Here is an 18,111-nt window from a genome sequence, read left to right as displayed (position 1 = left end):
CTGCTCGCTGTGCAGGTGCAGGGCCAGTGGCGCAATGGATAACGCGTCTGACTACGGATCAGAAGATTCCAGGTTCGACTCCTGGCTGGCTCGGAGTACGCATCACCGTTTTACTTCTTTCCTCTGCCGACCACTGAGGAACCCAATGGAGTTAGAAAATCCATTACAAGGTGAAGTTTGCCTGGAAGTCTCAGGAGCGAAAAGGCCCCGCTTTTGACCACAGCCAGGGTCATCATTCCTTTGCAGAGCAAATTCCGCGTCCGGCCATGCGGTGGCGCTAGCCAAAGCCAGACTGAGAAATGTGCGTGGGCCCCGTGTCACGCCCAGCCCCACCAGTTCATTCCTGCTGAAGGATGGGTTTGAGGTAACCTGGTAAACAATGAGGAAGAAATTAAGATCCAGAAGTTCAGATTGAGAAGTAATAGTGAAGGGATTGAAGTCTCTTTTTTTCTCCCCCATCCGGTCATTTCCAGAATAAATTATTAAGAATTTCGCTTCAGATCTGTACGCTGCAGGGGCTTGGTTTGCGCATCTAATTGGCCTCTCTGGTTTGGGAGAGTGGTACAAGACGCACGCGCATATTAACCACACACATTTGCTGGGACGAAGCGGCGGGGCGGGGCGGGCGGGAGGAAGTGAGGAAGTGAGGAAGTGGGAGGGAGGGGCGTGTTCTGTAGGGAGAACTGTCAGCAGGGGGAAGGAGCGTCCATCGAGTTTCCGTAGTGTAGTGGTTATCACGTTCGCCTCACACGCGAAAGGTCCCCGGTTCGAAACCGGGCGGAAACAATGTTTGTTTTTCTTTTTTTCCCCCCTACCTGTGTGGATCTCATTTAAAACTCCACTTATTTAAAAAACTCTTCACGCCTCCTTTTCTTGTCTCTCTTGCCTCAGGCTGTGGTGCTGAAGCGACGCTGCTCCAGGTGGGTCCGGAGCCCGCGGCCCCGGAGGCGGACACACGCATAGCAAGGGGGAGAACCGGGCTGTCCCCGGCTCTGCAAGGCGGCCCGACGCCCGCAGCCCCGGAAGCGCATCCTCGCCTTGCCTTCCTGTTCCCGGCAGCGCCCGGCTCCGGGCGTCTCTTCGCTGGCCCACTGTCTGCGCCGGCCCTGCCCCAGCCGAGAGCACCTGCGCGGCAGGCCCGCAGCTGGCAGCCTCGCGCCCCTCACACGGCCGCGAGACTCGCGTGAGTACCTTGGGGGCCTTAGCGTGCGTCTCCGGAAAATGGGAGTAGTCCCGCCGCCCTCCATAGATGTGGGACCCTCCTGCAATCTGGCCCTCGTCGTGATTAGGTGACCTCGGGCCCCCGACATTTCCACTTTGCTTTCCACTCTCCACAACAGCTGCAGTGGCTCTCCTGGGCTTCGGGTGTGAATCTCTGGGAAAAACGGAAGCCGGGAGGTGAAGATCGCAGGCCCTTCTGGGATAAGTCCCCACACAGACTCTAGGGCAGAAAAAAGGGAGGCGAGGAGGGGATTTGAAAGCTTTGGGCCAGCAGGGCCGTGGCCTGGAAGAGGTCGTGGCGGGTGGGCTGGGCTGCCCTGGCCTGGGCTCTTTCTCGCCTCCCCTCCCCAGCTTACGAGGTGCCCCCTCCTGAGGGGACACCGAAGGGCTGAGTCTTCCTCCGCTTTGGCCTTCTGCTCTTCCTGTCAAAAAGAAAAAAAAAAAGATCCCAAAGTTAAGAAATGGGGCAACTGTGGATTTTGCGTATTGCCTTGAAGCTTGAGGAAGGTCACTGGCAGCACTTGTTTAAAATCAGGACTTGTGCCCTGGTGTCTGGCCTCTTACCTCTGTTTCTGACATGGCCTGCTTCCATGTTGATTGGATCTATCAAACGCTTTTCTGGGAAAGAACTCTTGATAGAACACCAAACAGCCTCAGGTATATTCTCAGGATCTTCTTCTTAGATGTATTATTATCATTATTATTATTACTATTGCTAAGAGTTAGCCAAGGCCTAGTCTCTCAGATCGCATTGCTCCAGATTCCCTCAAATGACTGACAGGAATGTGATGTTTTTATGGCCATAAGACAAGAATAAACTGTTTTCTCTTCCTCCCTTCCTTTCTTCCTTTTTTTTTTTTTTTTTTAACAGGCAATTTGTATAGGCATCCCTTCCCCAGCCCTATTATTCCTCCATTTTCATACCTCCTCTGAAAGACCCATGCTTTTATCATCTTGTAGTTTCCCTTGTTAGCAAGACAATAAGTTTGGCAGGTGCTCAATGCAAATTTCTCTAAGACATTTTCATTTAAAATTCCCTCTATAGGGAGACGCAAGAGGGAGGAGATATGGAGATATATGTATATGTATAGCTGATTCACTTTGTTATAAAGCAGAAACTAACACACCATTGTAAAGCAATTATACTCCATAAAGATGTTAAAAATTTTTTTAAAAATAATAAAATTATCTCTAAACCACTCAGAAATACAGGTGAGTTAATGTGGTGCCCTGCGAGGAGCAAGGGTCTCAGGGGCCCAGGAGGTGATGGGGATTTGTCCTCTCCATCTTTCTATGATGCCAAGGGGCAGGAATACTTTAGCTGGGAAGCTGAGTGTGCCCCAAGCCAACCTGTTGCAGATGGGTGACAGTTTGTTTGAAGCTTATGGCTCTCTCCTTCTCTTTAAACCAGGTGCGTTCTGGCAAGATGAAGCAGCAGCCCTACCGTTTTACACACTCTGCCCTTTCTCACCTTCTCTCACTATCCCTCCCTCCCTCCCCCAGTCTCCCTCATTTAACCTCAAATGGAAGCTCTGGCTACTCACCTTGTCTGATATTTCCTTTGAAAGGTGGAGAACAAATGGGCCCTGAGGAGTGGCTGACACTGTGTGACCTCTTGCTCCTGTATAGTGCTGCACCTTGAATAGGGTCTTTTATTTGTTTGTTTGTTTGTTTGTTTTTTACTATATCCTCTATTCTCTCCTTCCTAAGCTTGGTGTTGTAATCTTCTTCCAAGTCTTCTCTCCAACCCCAAGGCACTATCTTGCCATAAATAAGAGGCAGAGAGAAGAGGGTGGCCTTCTGGCTTTGGGGTGGGATTGAGACTAGAACCCAAGTTAGAACAAACTCCTTGGAACCCATTTCAGTAACAGTCAAGGGAGCGAAAGGACGTTGCTAAAATGTGCCTCTGCTGGGGATGGCCTGGGAATGTGTATTGGATGAGGTGGGATTTGGTCCGTGGATACTGGAGAGAGACTCATGATGAAAGAGAAAAAAAAAAACATGGAAAAAATATTCTGAGAGCTGGGCAAAACATCAAAATTAATCTAACCCAAGATGCGTCATAGGTCATTGAGATCTTTATACTCTTTCCTTCTGTATTAGTTTGCTAGGACTGCCATAACAAAACGTCACAGACTGAATATCTTAAATAACAGAAATTTATATTCTCACAGTCCTGGAGGCTGGAAGTCCAAGATCAAGGTGGCAGGTGGCAGGTTTGGTTTTCTTGCTGTATCCTTACATGGCCCTCTCTCTCTTTGTGTTGTCTGTGTCCTAATCTCCAGTATGACATTAGTCATATTGGATTAAGACCTACCCATAAGACTTCATTTTACCTTAATCACCTCTTTAAAGGCCCCATCTCCCAGTACAGTCACAGTCTGAGGTACTGAGGGTTAGGACTTCAACTTATGAATTGGGCGGGGGGGGAACGGACACAAATTCAGCCCATTTCTGGGGACAGAGATTGATGTGTTTTGTATATTATTGAAACAGTTTGGGGAATTCCCAGAAGTTAACTGCAGAAGATTTTAGCATACCTGCATCTCCTCATCTTACTAATCATTTGCATATTTTTATTGTAGAAGAAATACATCATTTGCTTTTTATTTCTCTATTAGTCTTTTTTTTAGGCTATTTCTGTCAGTACATTTAAATATATAGGTCTTTTTCTAAAATTAAAAAAATTCAAGTCTTCATAGGTAAGAAAAGGACTTTAAGAAATGGATGTTCCCTCCCCCCTTGAGGCTGTTAAGAGGGATACCTTTCCACATCCTAAAACCAGCAAGTTCATTAAATGAAGAGTTAAACTGAGACTTTCACAACAATTTCAGTCCAGTTCTTTACAATATGAAGACATGTTATTCAAAAATTTCACTAACTTGTTCTGTTATCTGTTAATATAATTTTGCCCTGGAAAGTGTTATTTTAACAAAAGGGAATTGTTAGATTCCTAAAACTTTTTAAATTGTTGCCATGTCTTGGGAAAATAACCTCAGTATCTGTCTTGATAATTTCTTGCCTCATTGATAAATCTCCGTATTCCCAAAAGTTATATTACTTAAAAGATTTATCTGCCACTCCTGAAACTAAAATAATATTGCACATCAACTATATTTCAATTTTAAAAACTATAAAATTCTTAAAGTAAAAAGTCTTTAAAAAAAAAGATTTACCTGCCAGTTAATAATTTTTCTTTTCATTCACCTGCATGGTGGAATATTTGTAATCCTATGACATATATTTTATTACCTAACAAATTATTTTTTCTTTTTTTAATTCTTAAAATGTATTTGTTTGTTTTTAGTTAGTAGACTTTATTTTTTTAGAACAGTTTCAGGTTTACAGAAAAATTGAGCAGAAAGTACAGAGTTCTCATATATTTCTTCTCCCTCTACCTCAGTTTCTCCATTATTAACTACTTGCATTGGTGTGGTACTTTTGTTACAATAGATGAGCCAATATTTATTATTAACAAATTATTATTAAATTATTAACAATTATTAACAAATTATTATTGTTAACTAATTATTATTATTATTTACATTAGGGTTCCATGCTTTGTATACAGTCCTATGGGTTTTGTCCAGTGCGCAATGTCATGTATCCACCATTACAGTCAGTAGCATACAGAATAATTTCATTGCCCTAAAAAACTTCCCTGTACTCCATCTCAAATAATTTCTTTTAAATTAACACCACTGTGTGGTGAGAGCCTCTCCCTCCCCGACCTCCTTGGCCTCCATGAAAATGAAATAACCTTTTATCCCACCAGCCCTTTTTCATTATTTGTGCATCTGTCTCCTATATTTGTAAGGTCAGCCACCTGTTCTCCTGATAAGCTTCCTAAATGTGAGTTTCAAGGACCTAATCCATATTCATATACTCAGATCCAGAATCCAGCTAGTGGCCTCTTTTCCTTGAATTTATCTTTATTGTCACCTGCTGTGTTTGGGCCTTTGACATGTGCCAATCGTGGTTCCCCTGCTTGGGATGGACTGCAAGGGATCCAACATGAAGACACAGCCTAGGAAACAGACTGTGAGCATTCCCAGGACAGGACATGGGCTAAGAAACACAATTTTGGAGTGAGATGGAAGGAGAATGGTATGGAGTGTCCACTGTTTAGGGAGGTGTGTCGTAGAACAGAAGCTCTCCCTTTGGTTTCCTCTCTCATTCTCTGGTAACAAAAAGACCTCTAAGAATATATGCAGATTATTTAGGGTGACCTTATTTATTGTCCAAGTTGGCACACTTTTGAGAGTAAAAGGGAGCATTATTAATAATATACTAGGGCAATAGGCGCAAAACAAGTCACCCAAATATTAGACCAAATGATTTTCATGCCGTAAAAAATCTCTCAATATTGTTTTCTTCACGGTAAGAACAGCTGTCTTTTCCTCCCTGTTCCTTTCTGGGCACACCATTACCATACCCAGAATTGACCTTTGTGATCTCTGGCATCCTTCTCAATTATTTTCTTTACACATTTTTTTCTTCATTGTGTTCGATTTTGGATAAAACAACAACAAAAACACAACACTTTTGTTCTTTAAGAATTGTCCAAACATTTCTTTAGTGGTGCATTTGGGAGAGAGTAAACTAGGCATAAATTCATGTAATGTCTAGGGAAAGATGTCCTCGGGAGCGAGCAGGTTGGGTCTGGCTGGGTCAGCAGAATTGCAGGGTGTCTCTGTGGCAACCGGGACTTTTGGACCCACCAGTAATTTAGAATATTTAGAGGCAAGGCAAGAGCACAGTAAGGGAAGAGAAAGGCCCAGCTAATTTCTTATTAGCTTTTCAGTGGACTGCTGTTCAACATGACATTAGAACTGTTTCTCCTCTCAATTTTTAATCTCTGTTCCCAAAGTTCGTTACAAGGTACCAAGGGGAATAATGACTGATTCAAGGCGCACTCCCACTTTGGCTCCTTCCCTCTTCTTTATACTAACTCTCATGTCTCCCTCTGTTCCATGAGAAGGAAGGAAAACTGCAAAATTTCCAGAAATTCTAGTCATAGTGGAAAAATGGGGGAAGAATAGATAATGAAAGTGATAGAAAATAGAAAAATAGATAATAGATAATGAAATTATCATATAATCAAATTATCGAGTGATCATTTGATGTTTTAGCACCATTTACAGGTGGTTGCCTTTGTTATCCGAAGAACATAAAAATCAAATCTAAGTTTGCTCAAAAAAAAAAAAAATCTAAGATTGCTCAAGGACCATGTTTGCCCATTCTATCTAGATGGTGAGGTCCAGCAAAAACACAAAACAAAACTCTGGAGCAATTTAGAGAAAAGATAATTTTTTTTTTTCTTAAAATAAAACATTGTGGAGTAGGGCAGGGCATAGGGTTACAGAATTCCCCAGGAAACATTTTCAGGGGTGCGGCAGAAGGTGTGAGTGGCTAGTTTTGTCCCAGAGCTTTAAAAAAGTCCCACAGTGTTTGAATGCCAGCCATGGACCCGGGTCCTAATTGCCCAAAATCGAAATAAATCACGTCTATTTGTGTGGCCTTGAATCTGTGCTCAGGGCCACGCACCTTCTTAAAGTGGCTTTTATTCTTGAGCAGACACATAAAATTACTCTCTGTAAAATATAGAGAACGATGGTGTATTACCCCTGTGTTGTTCCCCACCCGCCTCCAGTTTAAGGAAGAGAACTCTCATCCCCTCTCCAATCACCAACCATCCTTTTCTTAACTCCCTGACGTGACTACTGTCCTGATTTTTATATTTATCTCTTGCTTTTTTGACTACCTACTTGTAGCCTAAGCAAGTCATTTAGTTTTAAACTTCTAAATGGATCCATACTGTAGATCCATTTTGTAACTTGCTTTTTTTTGCTCAACATTATGTTCTTGAGATTCGTCCATGGTTTTGCATATAGCTGTAATCTATTCATTTCTGCTGCTGAATAGTATTTCGTTGCATAGATATTACCAAAATGTATTTATCTATTCTATTGAAGGACACTGAATGGTTTCCAGGTTTTTGAAATTACAGAGTTGATAGAAACATTCTTGTAGGGGTCTCCTGTGCACAGCCCCAAGAATTCCTCCAGGTAAACACCTAGAAGTGAAATTGCTTTAAGTAATGCCACACACTAATTTACACACATATAAACACACACCCTAGCAGTGTATGTGTTTTAATTGTTCCACATCTGCTGAGCCCTTAATATTGTCAGACAATATAGTTTTCACCAATTTGATGGATGTGAAATGTTATATCCTGTGATTTTTGTATTCATTCCCATATTACTAATGAAGTTGACCCTTTTTTTTGTTTTTTTTTTTTTGCTTATTCACCATCCATGCTTTTTCTAAGAAATACGTATTAACACTTTTGCCCATTGTTTTTAAATTTTCATTTTGTCCTTTTCTCATAGATCTGTAGGAATTCTTTACATATTCTGGACTCTAATCCTTTGTCAGTTATATGTATTATGAATATCTTTTCCCCAGCTTGTAACTTATCTTCTTACTTTTTATGCATCTTTTTGCTATATAAAAATTACTAATTTTAATATAGTCAAATTTGAATTTTAATGTAGTTAAATTTGTCAGTCTTTTCCTTTACGGTTTACACTTTTTGTGTCTTGTTAAAGAAATCTTTCTAGGATCAGTGAGGAAGACTGAAGACCCGCTTGGGCTGGTAAAGCCATCTGCCAGGCACTACTGCCACCATGCCCAAGAGAAAGGCAAAAGGAGATGCTAAAGGTGACAAAGCAAAGGTGAAGGATGAGCCACAGAGGAGATCGGCACGGTTGTCTGCTAAACCTGCCCTTCCAAAACCAGAGCCCAGGGCAAAAAAGTCCCCTGCAAAGAAGGGAGGGAAGCTGGCCAAAGGGAGAAAGGGGAAAGCAGAAGGCAACAAAGATGGGAACAACCCTGCAAAAAACCGAGACGCCTCTACAGTCCAGTCACAGAAAGCAGAAGGCACCGGGGATGCCAAGTGAAGTATACTTTTTTGATAGCTCTGTACTTCTAGTGACTCTACTGTTTGAAATACTATTTTTTTTAAATCAAATTTTGTAAAAACGTAGATTTTTTTTTTTTAAAGTTATGTTGTTAGCACACAAGACGCTTTGTTGTTATCTTTTGTGGAAAGGGCAAAATAACCACTAGTAGAATGTTTCAGAAGCTGGATTGAAATGGGGGAAAACAGAATTTCCTATCCTCGTATTTGAAGATTATTCTTGGTTCCCAGGAGAGATTCTCCGACATTCACACATGACAGCCACTATGGCTCAGAAGCCTTACTGTGTGGGGAAGCAAAACATCATGTCTTCTCCTTTCCTGATGCCATCAACACATCCTTGACTTCCTGAAACCAAGAGTCATGATGCGGCCTTGGCACCCCTAGAATCAGCTGCGTCAGGTGACAATACTCAGGATTTCTGGTGATGACATCAAGATGGTGTTGCTCAAAAGAGCCAGGATTCCTGTTTGTAGTTTATGGATCATCTCATTAATAGTCCTGGAGTTTTTAGTTCCTTTCCTCCATGTCAGAGGTGACCTGTGGAAAGCTCTTATATGCCTCATGTGAAATATTCACCCTTTCTGAAAACTTTTCCTGTTCATTGCAGCAACAGACTTTGTTGACTTTTTGGAGAGGGGAGTTTGAAAGTTGTAAGATGTTATGGATTGTCACCCATGTCCTGCTGGAAGTAACTATTTTTGAAATGTATCTTATAAAGCTGGATACAAGTTGGCTTCATGGGAGGGGAGGGATCATTTCCTACTCTAAGTCATAAAGATATCCTTTACTGCCTTGTAAAAGTTTTATAGTTTTGCTTTTCACATTTGTCTTTGGTCTTCCCTGAACTGATTTTTGCAAAAATATGAGATAGTAATTCAATATAATATTTTTTCCATATGGTAAGTGGTTGTCCCAACCACTTGGTTGTCCCAACTTTTCTGAAAAGTTCATCCTTTCCCCACTGATCCGTAATAGTGGCTCTTTTCATAAATCAAGTTTCTTTTGTGGAGTGGGGAGCTGGGAGAGGTCTGTTGATGGTTTCGATTCTGACTCACTGGTCAATTTGTCTAACCTTGTGGCAATACTATACAATCCTGAGTACTACAACTTTAGAAAAAGGTCTTGATATCTCGGGACAAATACCACCTCCACCTTTAACATCACCACCAAACTTTTCTTCGTTGGAGTATCTTGGCTATATTCTTAGCCAACTGCTTTTCCATACAACTTCTAGAATTAGATCGACAAGTTCCAAATCAAACTAACAAAAGGTGGAATTTTTATTGGATTTGTATTGAATTTATAGATTAATTATAATATTGAGTCTTCCAATCCATGAACATGGTATAATTCTCCATTTGTTTAGGCTTTCTAAATGTCTTTCAATAAAGTTTTATAATTTTCTCCATAAATGTTTTCTTTTGTTAATATTTCTTAGGGACTGTACACTTTTGGATGCTACTTTATATGGTAGGTTTTTAGTTGCTACATTTTCTGTTTTCAGCTAAAGTTGATTTTTATATTCAACAACCTTGCTAAACTCATTAATTCTTATGTCTGTATATTCTTTGGGGCTTTCTACATAGATAACGATATACTCTTTTTGTTTTGTTTTGTTTCTTCACAGTCATTATACCTTCTTTTCCTTTTTCTAGTTCTAGGCATTGTCTAAGTGCTGGAGGTACAACAGTGAACAAAACAAAGTCTCTGCTTTCACCAAGCTTATACTCTAGTGGGGGAGGGTGTAGAAGATGCACAAATTGATGTGACAGGGTGCCTTAAATAAACAAGTGTAAGTGGGGGCTATTTAGATAGGGTGGTTAGAGAAGTCCTCTCTGATGAGATGACATTTGAGCAGAGCTCTTAAGGAAGTAAAAGAATAAGCTCTTAATGAAGTAAAGGAATAAGAGACGTGACTCTGAGGGGAAAACATTCCAGCAGAGGGAAAAGCAAATGCAGAGATGAGGTGAAAATGTGTTTGGCATACTGAGGAAGAACAAGGAGGCAGAAGTGGCTGAATTGGCATGAGGGAGGGTAAGAGTGATAGTTGATATGATTGCAGAGATAGCCAGGGGCCAGAAAATGGAAGATTCTCCACATTCTCACTTTTCTCTGAAAATGATGGGATGCCATTAGAGTTTTGAATAGAGAAACCACACAATCTAAGTTATCAGTGTGTGTGTGTGTGTGTATGTATGGCTGATGCATGGGCAGTAGGGTGTAAGGGGGGGAAGAATTGAAGGAGAAAGACCAGTTAGATGGCTGTCACAACTGCTGGAATTGCTGGAAATTCTACTTTGTCCTGCTATATTACCATCCTTCCTCTGCTCAACTATTCCCACCACCACCCCCCCCCTTTTTTTTTTTTTTTTTGTGGTACGCGGGCCTCTCACTGTTGTGGCTCTCCCGTTGCGAAGCACAGGCTCTAGACGCGCAGGCTCAGCGGCCATGGCTCACGGGCCTAGCTGCTCCGCGGCACATGGGATCTTGCCGGACCGGGGCACGAAGCCGTGTCCCCTGCATCGGCAGGCGGACTCCCAACCACTGCGCCACCAGGGAAGCCCTCCCACCCCCATTTTAATTGGTAAATTACAAATATTATCTGTGCTTTCTCTTTGCCAGACAACAGAACAGGATCAAAGGTAAACATTCCCTGTTGTCAAGAATCCAAAGTCAAATTCAGGAAAGTCACCACTGTGTGCTTGGTGTTGTGATAATACTGCAGGAGGCCCTGACTCTGATGCCAGAGCATGAAAGGGTATTAGGAAGCACTTTCTGAGGCATAATTGACACCTAAGCAGCAAAATGAAAACAAGTTGGTCAAGCAAGCGGTGGGTAAAAGGCTTCTAGTAAGAGTAGTAACATTTGCAAAGATGTTAAGAGAATATTGTGCGTAGTAGGTGTTCCATAAAGCATTCTTGAATCAAAAAAAGTTTAAATGTGTAACCAAATAAGTTATATTGGGCTTTTTAAAATAATAAGGTATTTCTCCTTAAGTGCTTATTTGTTTGCCAAACACTGTTCTGCTCAGTGATTTATAAAACATGCATAATTTTATTTCCATGACCCTATGAATTGAATCATATTACTGTTCCCATTTTTATATTTAGTGAAACTGAGACAGAGATTAAATAATTTACCCTGAGGTCATACAGTGAGAGTAAAATTCAGATTAAGACCCATGTCTAGAACTCCAAGGCCTTGAAGGCTCCTCATTGTTAAAAAGATCATTGGTATAACCTCAAAGGTAATCCATCCAAAAATATATTTGGTGTTTCTGAGTAGATTAAGGAATTTCCCAAGATACCACTAGGAAACAGTCAAATGTAAGTAATAATATTATACAATCTAAACAGTTGTAATTTCCAATGAAGAAGATTAGTAATGCAAGGAAAATGAATTCCAGGGGAAAAGTGGTCATGGAATTTAGAATTTTAGTGTATCTCTAGCAACATAAAGCTAGAAGGGATATTATTTCTGTACAAGGATGATAATTTTTTAGACAAATACTTATGAAGTGGAGAAGAACAAATTAGGAAATTATAAATTAGCCTTTAAATCTCTCTTGCCCACTCTTCTGATCCGTTTGGCATTTACATTCCTATTTGTAAATTCATAAATTAACATTCCTGGCTTATTAATACTCTGAGAATTTGGGTGTCAGACATGAAACAGCCTGAGTGATCCAGAGTTTTCAGTAATCAAATTTCTGACCATCTGAATTGAGGCATTGGTCCCGTAAGAGTTGGAGAGAAGAGGGAGGGAAACATTTTTCCTATCTGCCCTTGTCCGCTCTTCGTTCTAGTCTCAACAGTGGTCACTGTGCTCCTTGGGAAATGTGCGTCATTCCCTAGCACACCCTGCGATGGCTTCCACCCGGGGTCATGCAAATGACCTACAAACGCCCTACTTGAACTGTCCGCAGACGCGGCCAGATGCGCACCCCGACGCCCCGCCCCTGCGGCCGCACGGCGCCGGGACACACTTCCGAGCCCTTCTAGGCCGCCCCGAAGTCCGTGCTGCTCGGAGTCGCCTCGCGCCGGCCCGGCTGGAGGCTGGGACCATGAAGCTCTTTCCCTGGGTTGCTCCTCAGACCCTTCGCAGAACTTGCTCGGGCTTCCGGTCCCGGTCTCCAACCCCGAGTCCCCTTCAGTGAAGTCTGGGCCAAGGGCATTGCCAGCACCCGGCGGTCGCTGCGGACGCGGGGCTTCTTAACCTTTTCGGTGCCTGGGAGCCCTCTGGCTTCGTGACGAAGCCAATGGAGCCCTTCTCAAATTATATTTTAAAAAGCATTAAAATAGGATAACAAAGAAAACCAATTATACTACAGAAACAGTTATCAAACAATTAAAATAATTTGCGGTATAGTAACACGTGTGCTTCTTCATTAATATATTAAATATGAAACATCAAGACCCGTCTTATAACTACTGTAACTTCGAAACAGTTAAGTATGAGATATTTGTAACATACTTCATATCTCAAATATGGGGTATGAAAATGTAACTTTTCTTAGTGACAAAGCCGCAGGTACTTATCTTCTGACTAATTTGTTGCCAACATTCATCCGTGAAGGACATGCTAAATTTCAGTTAGAGGTTAGAGATATTAAAGATGTAATTTCTTTTTCCTATCCAAGTTCACCAGTCCCCAAGTTAAGAAAATCTGCAAAAGTGCTTAACACAGTGCCTGGCACAAAGTCCCCTCTTAACATGTAGATATTAGTAATTTTATTATAACTTTTCTCGCATCTGTTCAAATTTCTTTTAGGTGACCATGATGAAGTTAATCAAATGAAATCTTGAAGGAGCACAAAGATAAATCAAGAGTTCAACCCATTAATTCAGTCGTTTTTTTAAAATTATTTTTTATTGAGGTATAACTGACATAATATTGTATTAGTTTCAGATGTACAACATAATGATTCGATGTTTGTATACATTGTGAAATGATCACTACAATAAATCTAGTTAACATCCATCACCTTACATAGTTACAAAATTTTTTTTCTTTTGACAACTTTTAAGATTTACTTTCTTAGCAACTTTCAAAGATGTAATGCAGCATTATTAACCAAATTAATTTTAGTTAATAACATATAACATATATAACTAAATATATGTTATATATGGGTTACATATATATAACATTTTGTTATATATAAATATACATACATATATATATAAATTCAGTCATTTAGATATGAGTTCTAAAAGAGTGCTGTCTGCACACTCCAGTTGAGGTATAAAGGAAAGGAAAACGTGAAATTGGTGGTTGTAGGGAGTAGGGGGTTGGCAACTCGAAGAGAAAGAGAGGATGACATGTTTTTAAGGATTAATTCCTTGATTTATCCAGCAAATATTTTTAGAGCTTCAATTATGTGCCAAGACTACAAGGCAGGTCCAAGGGCCTTGCCTTCACCAGAGAGCGATGGTACTCAGCTCCCAGAGACAGAGAAAAAGCTGTCCCATCTGAAGGAAGAGTAGAAAAAAGCAGAAGTGAAAAGCTCCAAAGTTTGACTCCATCGTTTCTAAACCATCCATCCTTGCAAGGAAAGACTCAAAGGCTGCTTTGCCCAAAGGATTTAGCTCTAGGCATGACCTTTGATAAGAAGACCTAGAAAGTGCCCATATCCTTCCACAACCCTGCAGCCACAGGTTAAGTTGAGGTAAGATGAAGCATAAGAACAAAGAAGTAGGTTGTGGGGAGAAATACACCAGAGGCAAAGCAGTTCAGAAGGTCTTTCTCTTGCAAAGGATTTCACATTTTATCCTGCTGATCTTGGAAGTTTTAGCCCTGGGGAAAAGCCAGATCAGATTTGCATTTTACAAAAACCTCTGTGTCGTTGGTTGAATTAGAAGGGGGATATTGGAAGTGGAGGTTTCCCTCCTGTAAAGTATACTGCTTTATTCAGGCCTAAAAAAAGGACTTTCAGGAGGATGAGGCAGAACACATGCCTCCCTTGCTAAAAAAGATGGTTATAAGACAATTGCCATACTCCTCACACGAGATGACAAGAACTTGAATTTGGGTGGTAGGTTGGAGCCGAAATGGAAAAATTTTCACAAAATTCCCTGCATCCTCCCTCTTAAGTATTTAAAAGGTAGACTTAGTTAGGGATTGGATATGAAAGAGTCGGGTAAGGGAGGGAAAGGAGTCTGAGAAGCGACCCTAATTCCTAGCTTTGGCATTTATGTGGACAGTTGTAAAACTAACTGAGATAAGGAATATACGAGAGAGAAGAGGAGAGGGGAGAGACTGATGAGTGTAAAGAAACGTGAAAGGTCTGAAATTTACCCAACTTGCGAGCTCAGCTTGTTAAGTTAGCCTGCCACACACAGTTTCATGGATGCTGGTTCAACTCACGAGACTCCTGGGTCAGAGACAATGCACAGTTTATCATTCCAGGAATAGCAATAACCAGATTATCAGCATATTTTCTCTGATTCCCCACCTCTAATTTCCAGAGGGTAACACATGACATCTGTACAGTCAGTGGATTGTGTTACAGGACGGAAACCCTAAACCTGGGGATCCCAATTCTTTAATAATGAGCAGTAAGCATGCCTGCCTGTTGCTCTGGAGAGAAACATTATCTCTGTCTTCCAACGGTGTTTGCTATATAAGCATCCTTGAAAAGATAATCCAGAACAAAGGACAGTCAGTGCCTCACTAGCAATACATGCAGAAATGTGAGGGATCCATGACGAATTATCTCCTAACAATGAGTTGTTTTCACTAGCTGAGTTTTGTTTTTAAACAAAGTCTTCCAAGACTAGATGAGTTGGGTGGAGGGTATGTGAGATCTCAAGTGAAAAAGAGTGAGGCCAGTTTACCTTAACAGGCCAGAATCTCCAAAGAACCTCCACAGAACTGTTGACATCTACATTAGTTATTTGCGTGCTTTTTCTGTTTTTTTTAAATATATATATATATATTTTAATAAACAGTAGAAAAGAAGGGTGGTTGACAGTGTAGCTTGGGAATCTGAAGGTTTATCTAAAGTCACCTGCCTAATAAAAGGGTAAATGACCCATGGAATCTTCTAGTAGCTTTTCCCTCTAGGCACTACCTTAAGGTACCTAGGCTTTTTGAATGGAGGATGCAGGTTTTGACTGGTAAAGCAAATTATTAGAATTAGTTGAGTTTTTTTTTTCCATTTGTTTTTAAATTGAGGTATAGTTGATTTACAATAGTATATAAGTTTCAGGTGTACAACATAGTGATTCATAATTTTTAAAGATGATACTCCATTTATAGTTATTATAAACATTGGTTATATTCCCTGTGCTGTACAATATATCCTTGTAGCTTATTTATTTTATACGTAGTAGTTTGCACCTCTTAATCCCCTACCCAGAACTCATTGATTTTAAGTGTTGGAAGATATCCAGGCTAATGGGGACAGGTTTAGAGATGGAGAGAATAGTGTAGGATGGAGATATAATTTATCTGTTAATTTAATCCAGTGCCATTTTGTAACTACCTATTATATAAGCTGCTTGACTCCTGGAATTGGAGTAACATTCTTGGCAGGTCTGTCAGTCAACCAATCACATCCAGGTTGCACACAGATAACAATCAGTTATTGTGGGCGCACAGATAACATTCAGCTCAGGAAGGCTGGTGTCTCAGCCCACTAAGATCCAAGCGGCAAAATGTAAAAGCTCAAGTGATTGTCTTCTCTTTCTATCTCAAACCAAAGGCTGCGAATAGAATCTTTTGACTCTCAGCTAAGTATACATACTGACATATCGGTAAGTCCTTCATCTTCTCGAGAAGTGTAGCAGCTCAACATTTATGATTTTACTGCTTGGCACACTCTCTGAGACCAGTTTGGAATCATCTGGAAATATTCAATTTTGTGATCGCCCCCCCTCACCGCTTATTTTTAAAATGTTGTGAGAAACATTTTTAAAATGTTGTGAGAAAGAGGAAAGTTTAATTAAAGTTAGAGGAAGTTTCTTTTCTTTTCAAAAAGCTCGGAGCATTGTAAAAAACAAAAGGAAAAAAAAACTTGTGGGGTCACAGCCCAAATGGTCTTCCTTACAGACAAAAAAAGCTTTCATCTACAGGTGTGTGGTCTTATCAAAGTTACAAGGTGACAAACGCTTAAAGAAAAGATTTCTTGTGTGACTCTAACAGCAATAATAATGATGATCACATTGGGTTACTTCTTCTGCAGTATCTTCTTGCTGCAAAATGCTACACTCTCTGAGGATTGGCCTCGAGGCTCTCACATTATGAGGCTCATATGCTGCCTACCATGCCAACAAGACAAATGACAGAAGCGTTCTGTTATTCTTTTCTAGAGGTTTTATAACTTGTTTGATAATTTTTAATAGCAAAGTAAAATCTTATTTGTCTGTTATCTGCTGGATCCATTGGGATGAAATTTCTGCTTTGGGGAGTTACCAAACGAGGTCTCAATCAAGGGCTGCCAAGTTATGCTGCTTTAGTAGTTCCTAGCAGGGCACAGATGGTGTTGGTGCCCCTGTGCTCAGGTGACCTGAGGCTTTGGGTCCTCTAGAAGAGTGAACTTGGATTTAGAGGAAAAGGCAGTATAGGCAGGTTACTCAGCGTGTAATGGGGAAGAATAATTTACTTTAACCTTTGTATTCTATTGCTTTTGCTACAAGTTAGTCACTAAAGGGATGTTGCCTATAAGCTTAGCTTATACATTATGGCTCATCTCTGGGAACCCTTCCTCCCATGTAATGAGCGTTAAGCTAAAATACCTTTGTTTAGCTCACAGGAAACCTCCTGACCAGGCCCACCTATGAATGGCTGCAGGAAGGAAGAAATTAACACATCCTAGAACCAGGACTTTGCCCCCTCCCCTTTTAGTGTAAAAGAAGCCTGAATTCTAACTCAGGGAAGATGGTTCTTTGGGACACTAGTCCACCATCTTCTCCATCTGCTGGCTTTCTGAATAATGTCGCTATTCCTTGCCCCAGCAACCCGTTTCTCAATTTATTGGGCTGTGATTCTGCTAGCGGTCTGAGCTTGGACTCGGCAACAAGCACAGTACCCATTGTTCTGTACTATATGTTATGTTTCATCTTTATGATCACCCTACAGCCCAGTGTTTCTCAATAAGGGAGATATAAAATGAATTTAAGCATGGGTATCACCCAGCATTTTTGAGAATAACATGGAATCTGAAATAGAATGCAATGCATGTGGTAAGTGGTAATTCAGGCAACTTTTGTTCCTGTTACACATGTGTGTATGGGTCCAGGTGTAAACTAAACTACAAACTAGTCATGGCCAAAAATGTTTGGAAAGCACTGCCCCTGGGCCATGAATCCTGAGTATGGCACCACCTCCTCTATACAGTTTACCTGGGCATCCCCAGAGCTGAGCTCCCAGAGGAGCACACCAATGTAGAGAAGAGCGAGCAGTTCTGCACATTGGTTGCTTTTCAAGAAAGAGTTTGGCCTTTGATAATTTGTTACCATTGTTAATGAGACTTTTACTCGAGCTCTAGATGAAATGTTTTGTGCTGTGGCTTCCGGCTAAAAGGCCCTTCTATTTTCTGAAAAGGTCCTAGGTTGTGATAACTATGTCATGTTCAGGGTCCCCTCTTTTTCTTTTTTTTTTTTTTTAGGGAAATCGGCTTGTGATTTGAGTTTACCTTCCTTTCTGTTACTATTCTTTTGTGATGAATATGTAGGAATAGGAAAAGAAATCAGCAACGCCCAAACAGGGACTTGAACCCTGGACCCTCAGATTAAAAGTCTGATGCTCTGCCAACTGAGCTATCCGGGCGCGCACGCGCGCGCGCGCGCACACACACACACGCACACACACGCACGCACACGCACGCACACACACACACACACACACACCCGCCTTCCACATCAACTATAGTCAATTTATGCATACATTCAGAAGAACGA

General features: G+C 41.0%; 1 protein-coding gene across 1 annotated transcript; it reads left to right on the top strand.

The window, feature by feature from the left end:
* The first annotated feature begins 806 nt into the window (after window positions 1–806).
* Window positions 807–9,621, top strand: HMGN4 (high mobility group nucleosomal binding domain 4). Its single transcript, XM_081246773.1, has 2 exons — window positions 807–1,183; window positions 7,836–9,621. The coding sequence occupies exon 2, from the start codon at window positions 7,914–7,916 to the stop codon at window positions 8,184–8,186; it is 273 nt and encodes a 90-aa protein (XP_081102899.1). The 5' UTR covers window positions 807–1,183; window positions 7,836–7,913; the 3' UTR covers window positions 8,187–9,621.
* The last annotated feature ends 8,490 nt before the right edge of the window (window positions 9,622–18,111 follow it).

The sequence above is a fragment of the Mesoplodon bidens genome (assembly GCF_964165515.1).
Source record: "Mesoplodon bidens genome assembly, chromosome: 10".
Classification (NCBI taxonomy): Eukaryota; Metazoa; Chordata; class Mammalia; order Artiodactyla; family Ziphiidae; genus Mesoplodon; species Mesoplodon bidens.
This window is presented reverse-complemented; position numbering and strand designations above follow the sequence as displayed.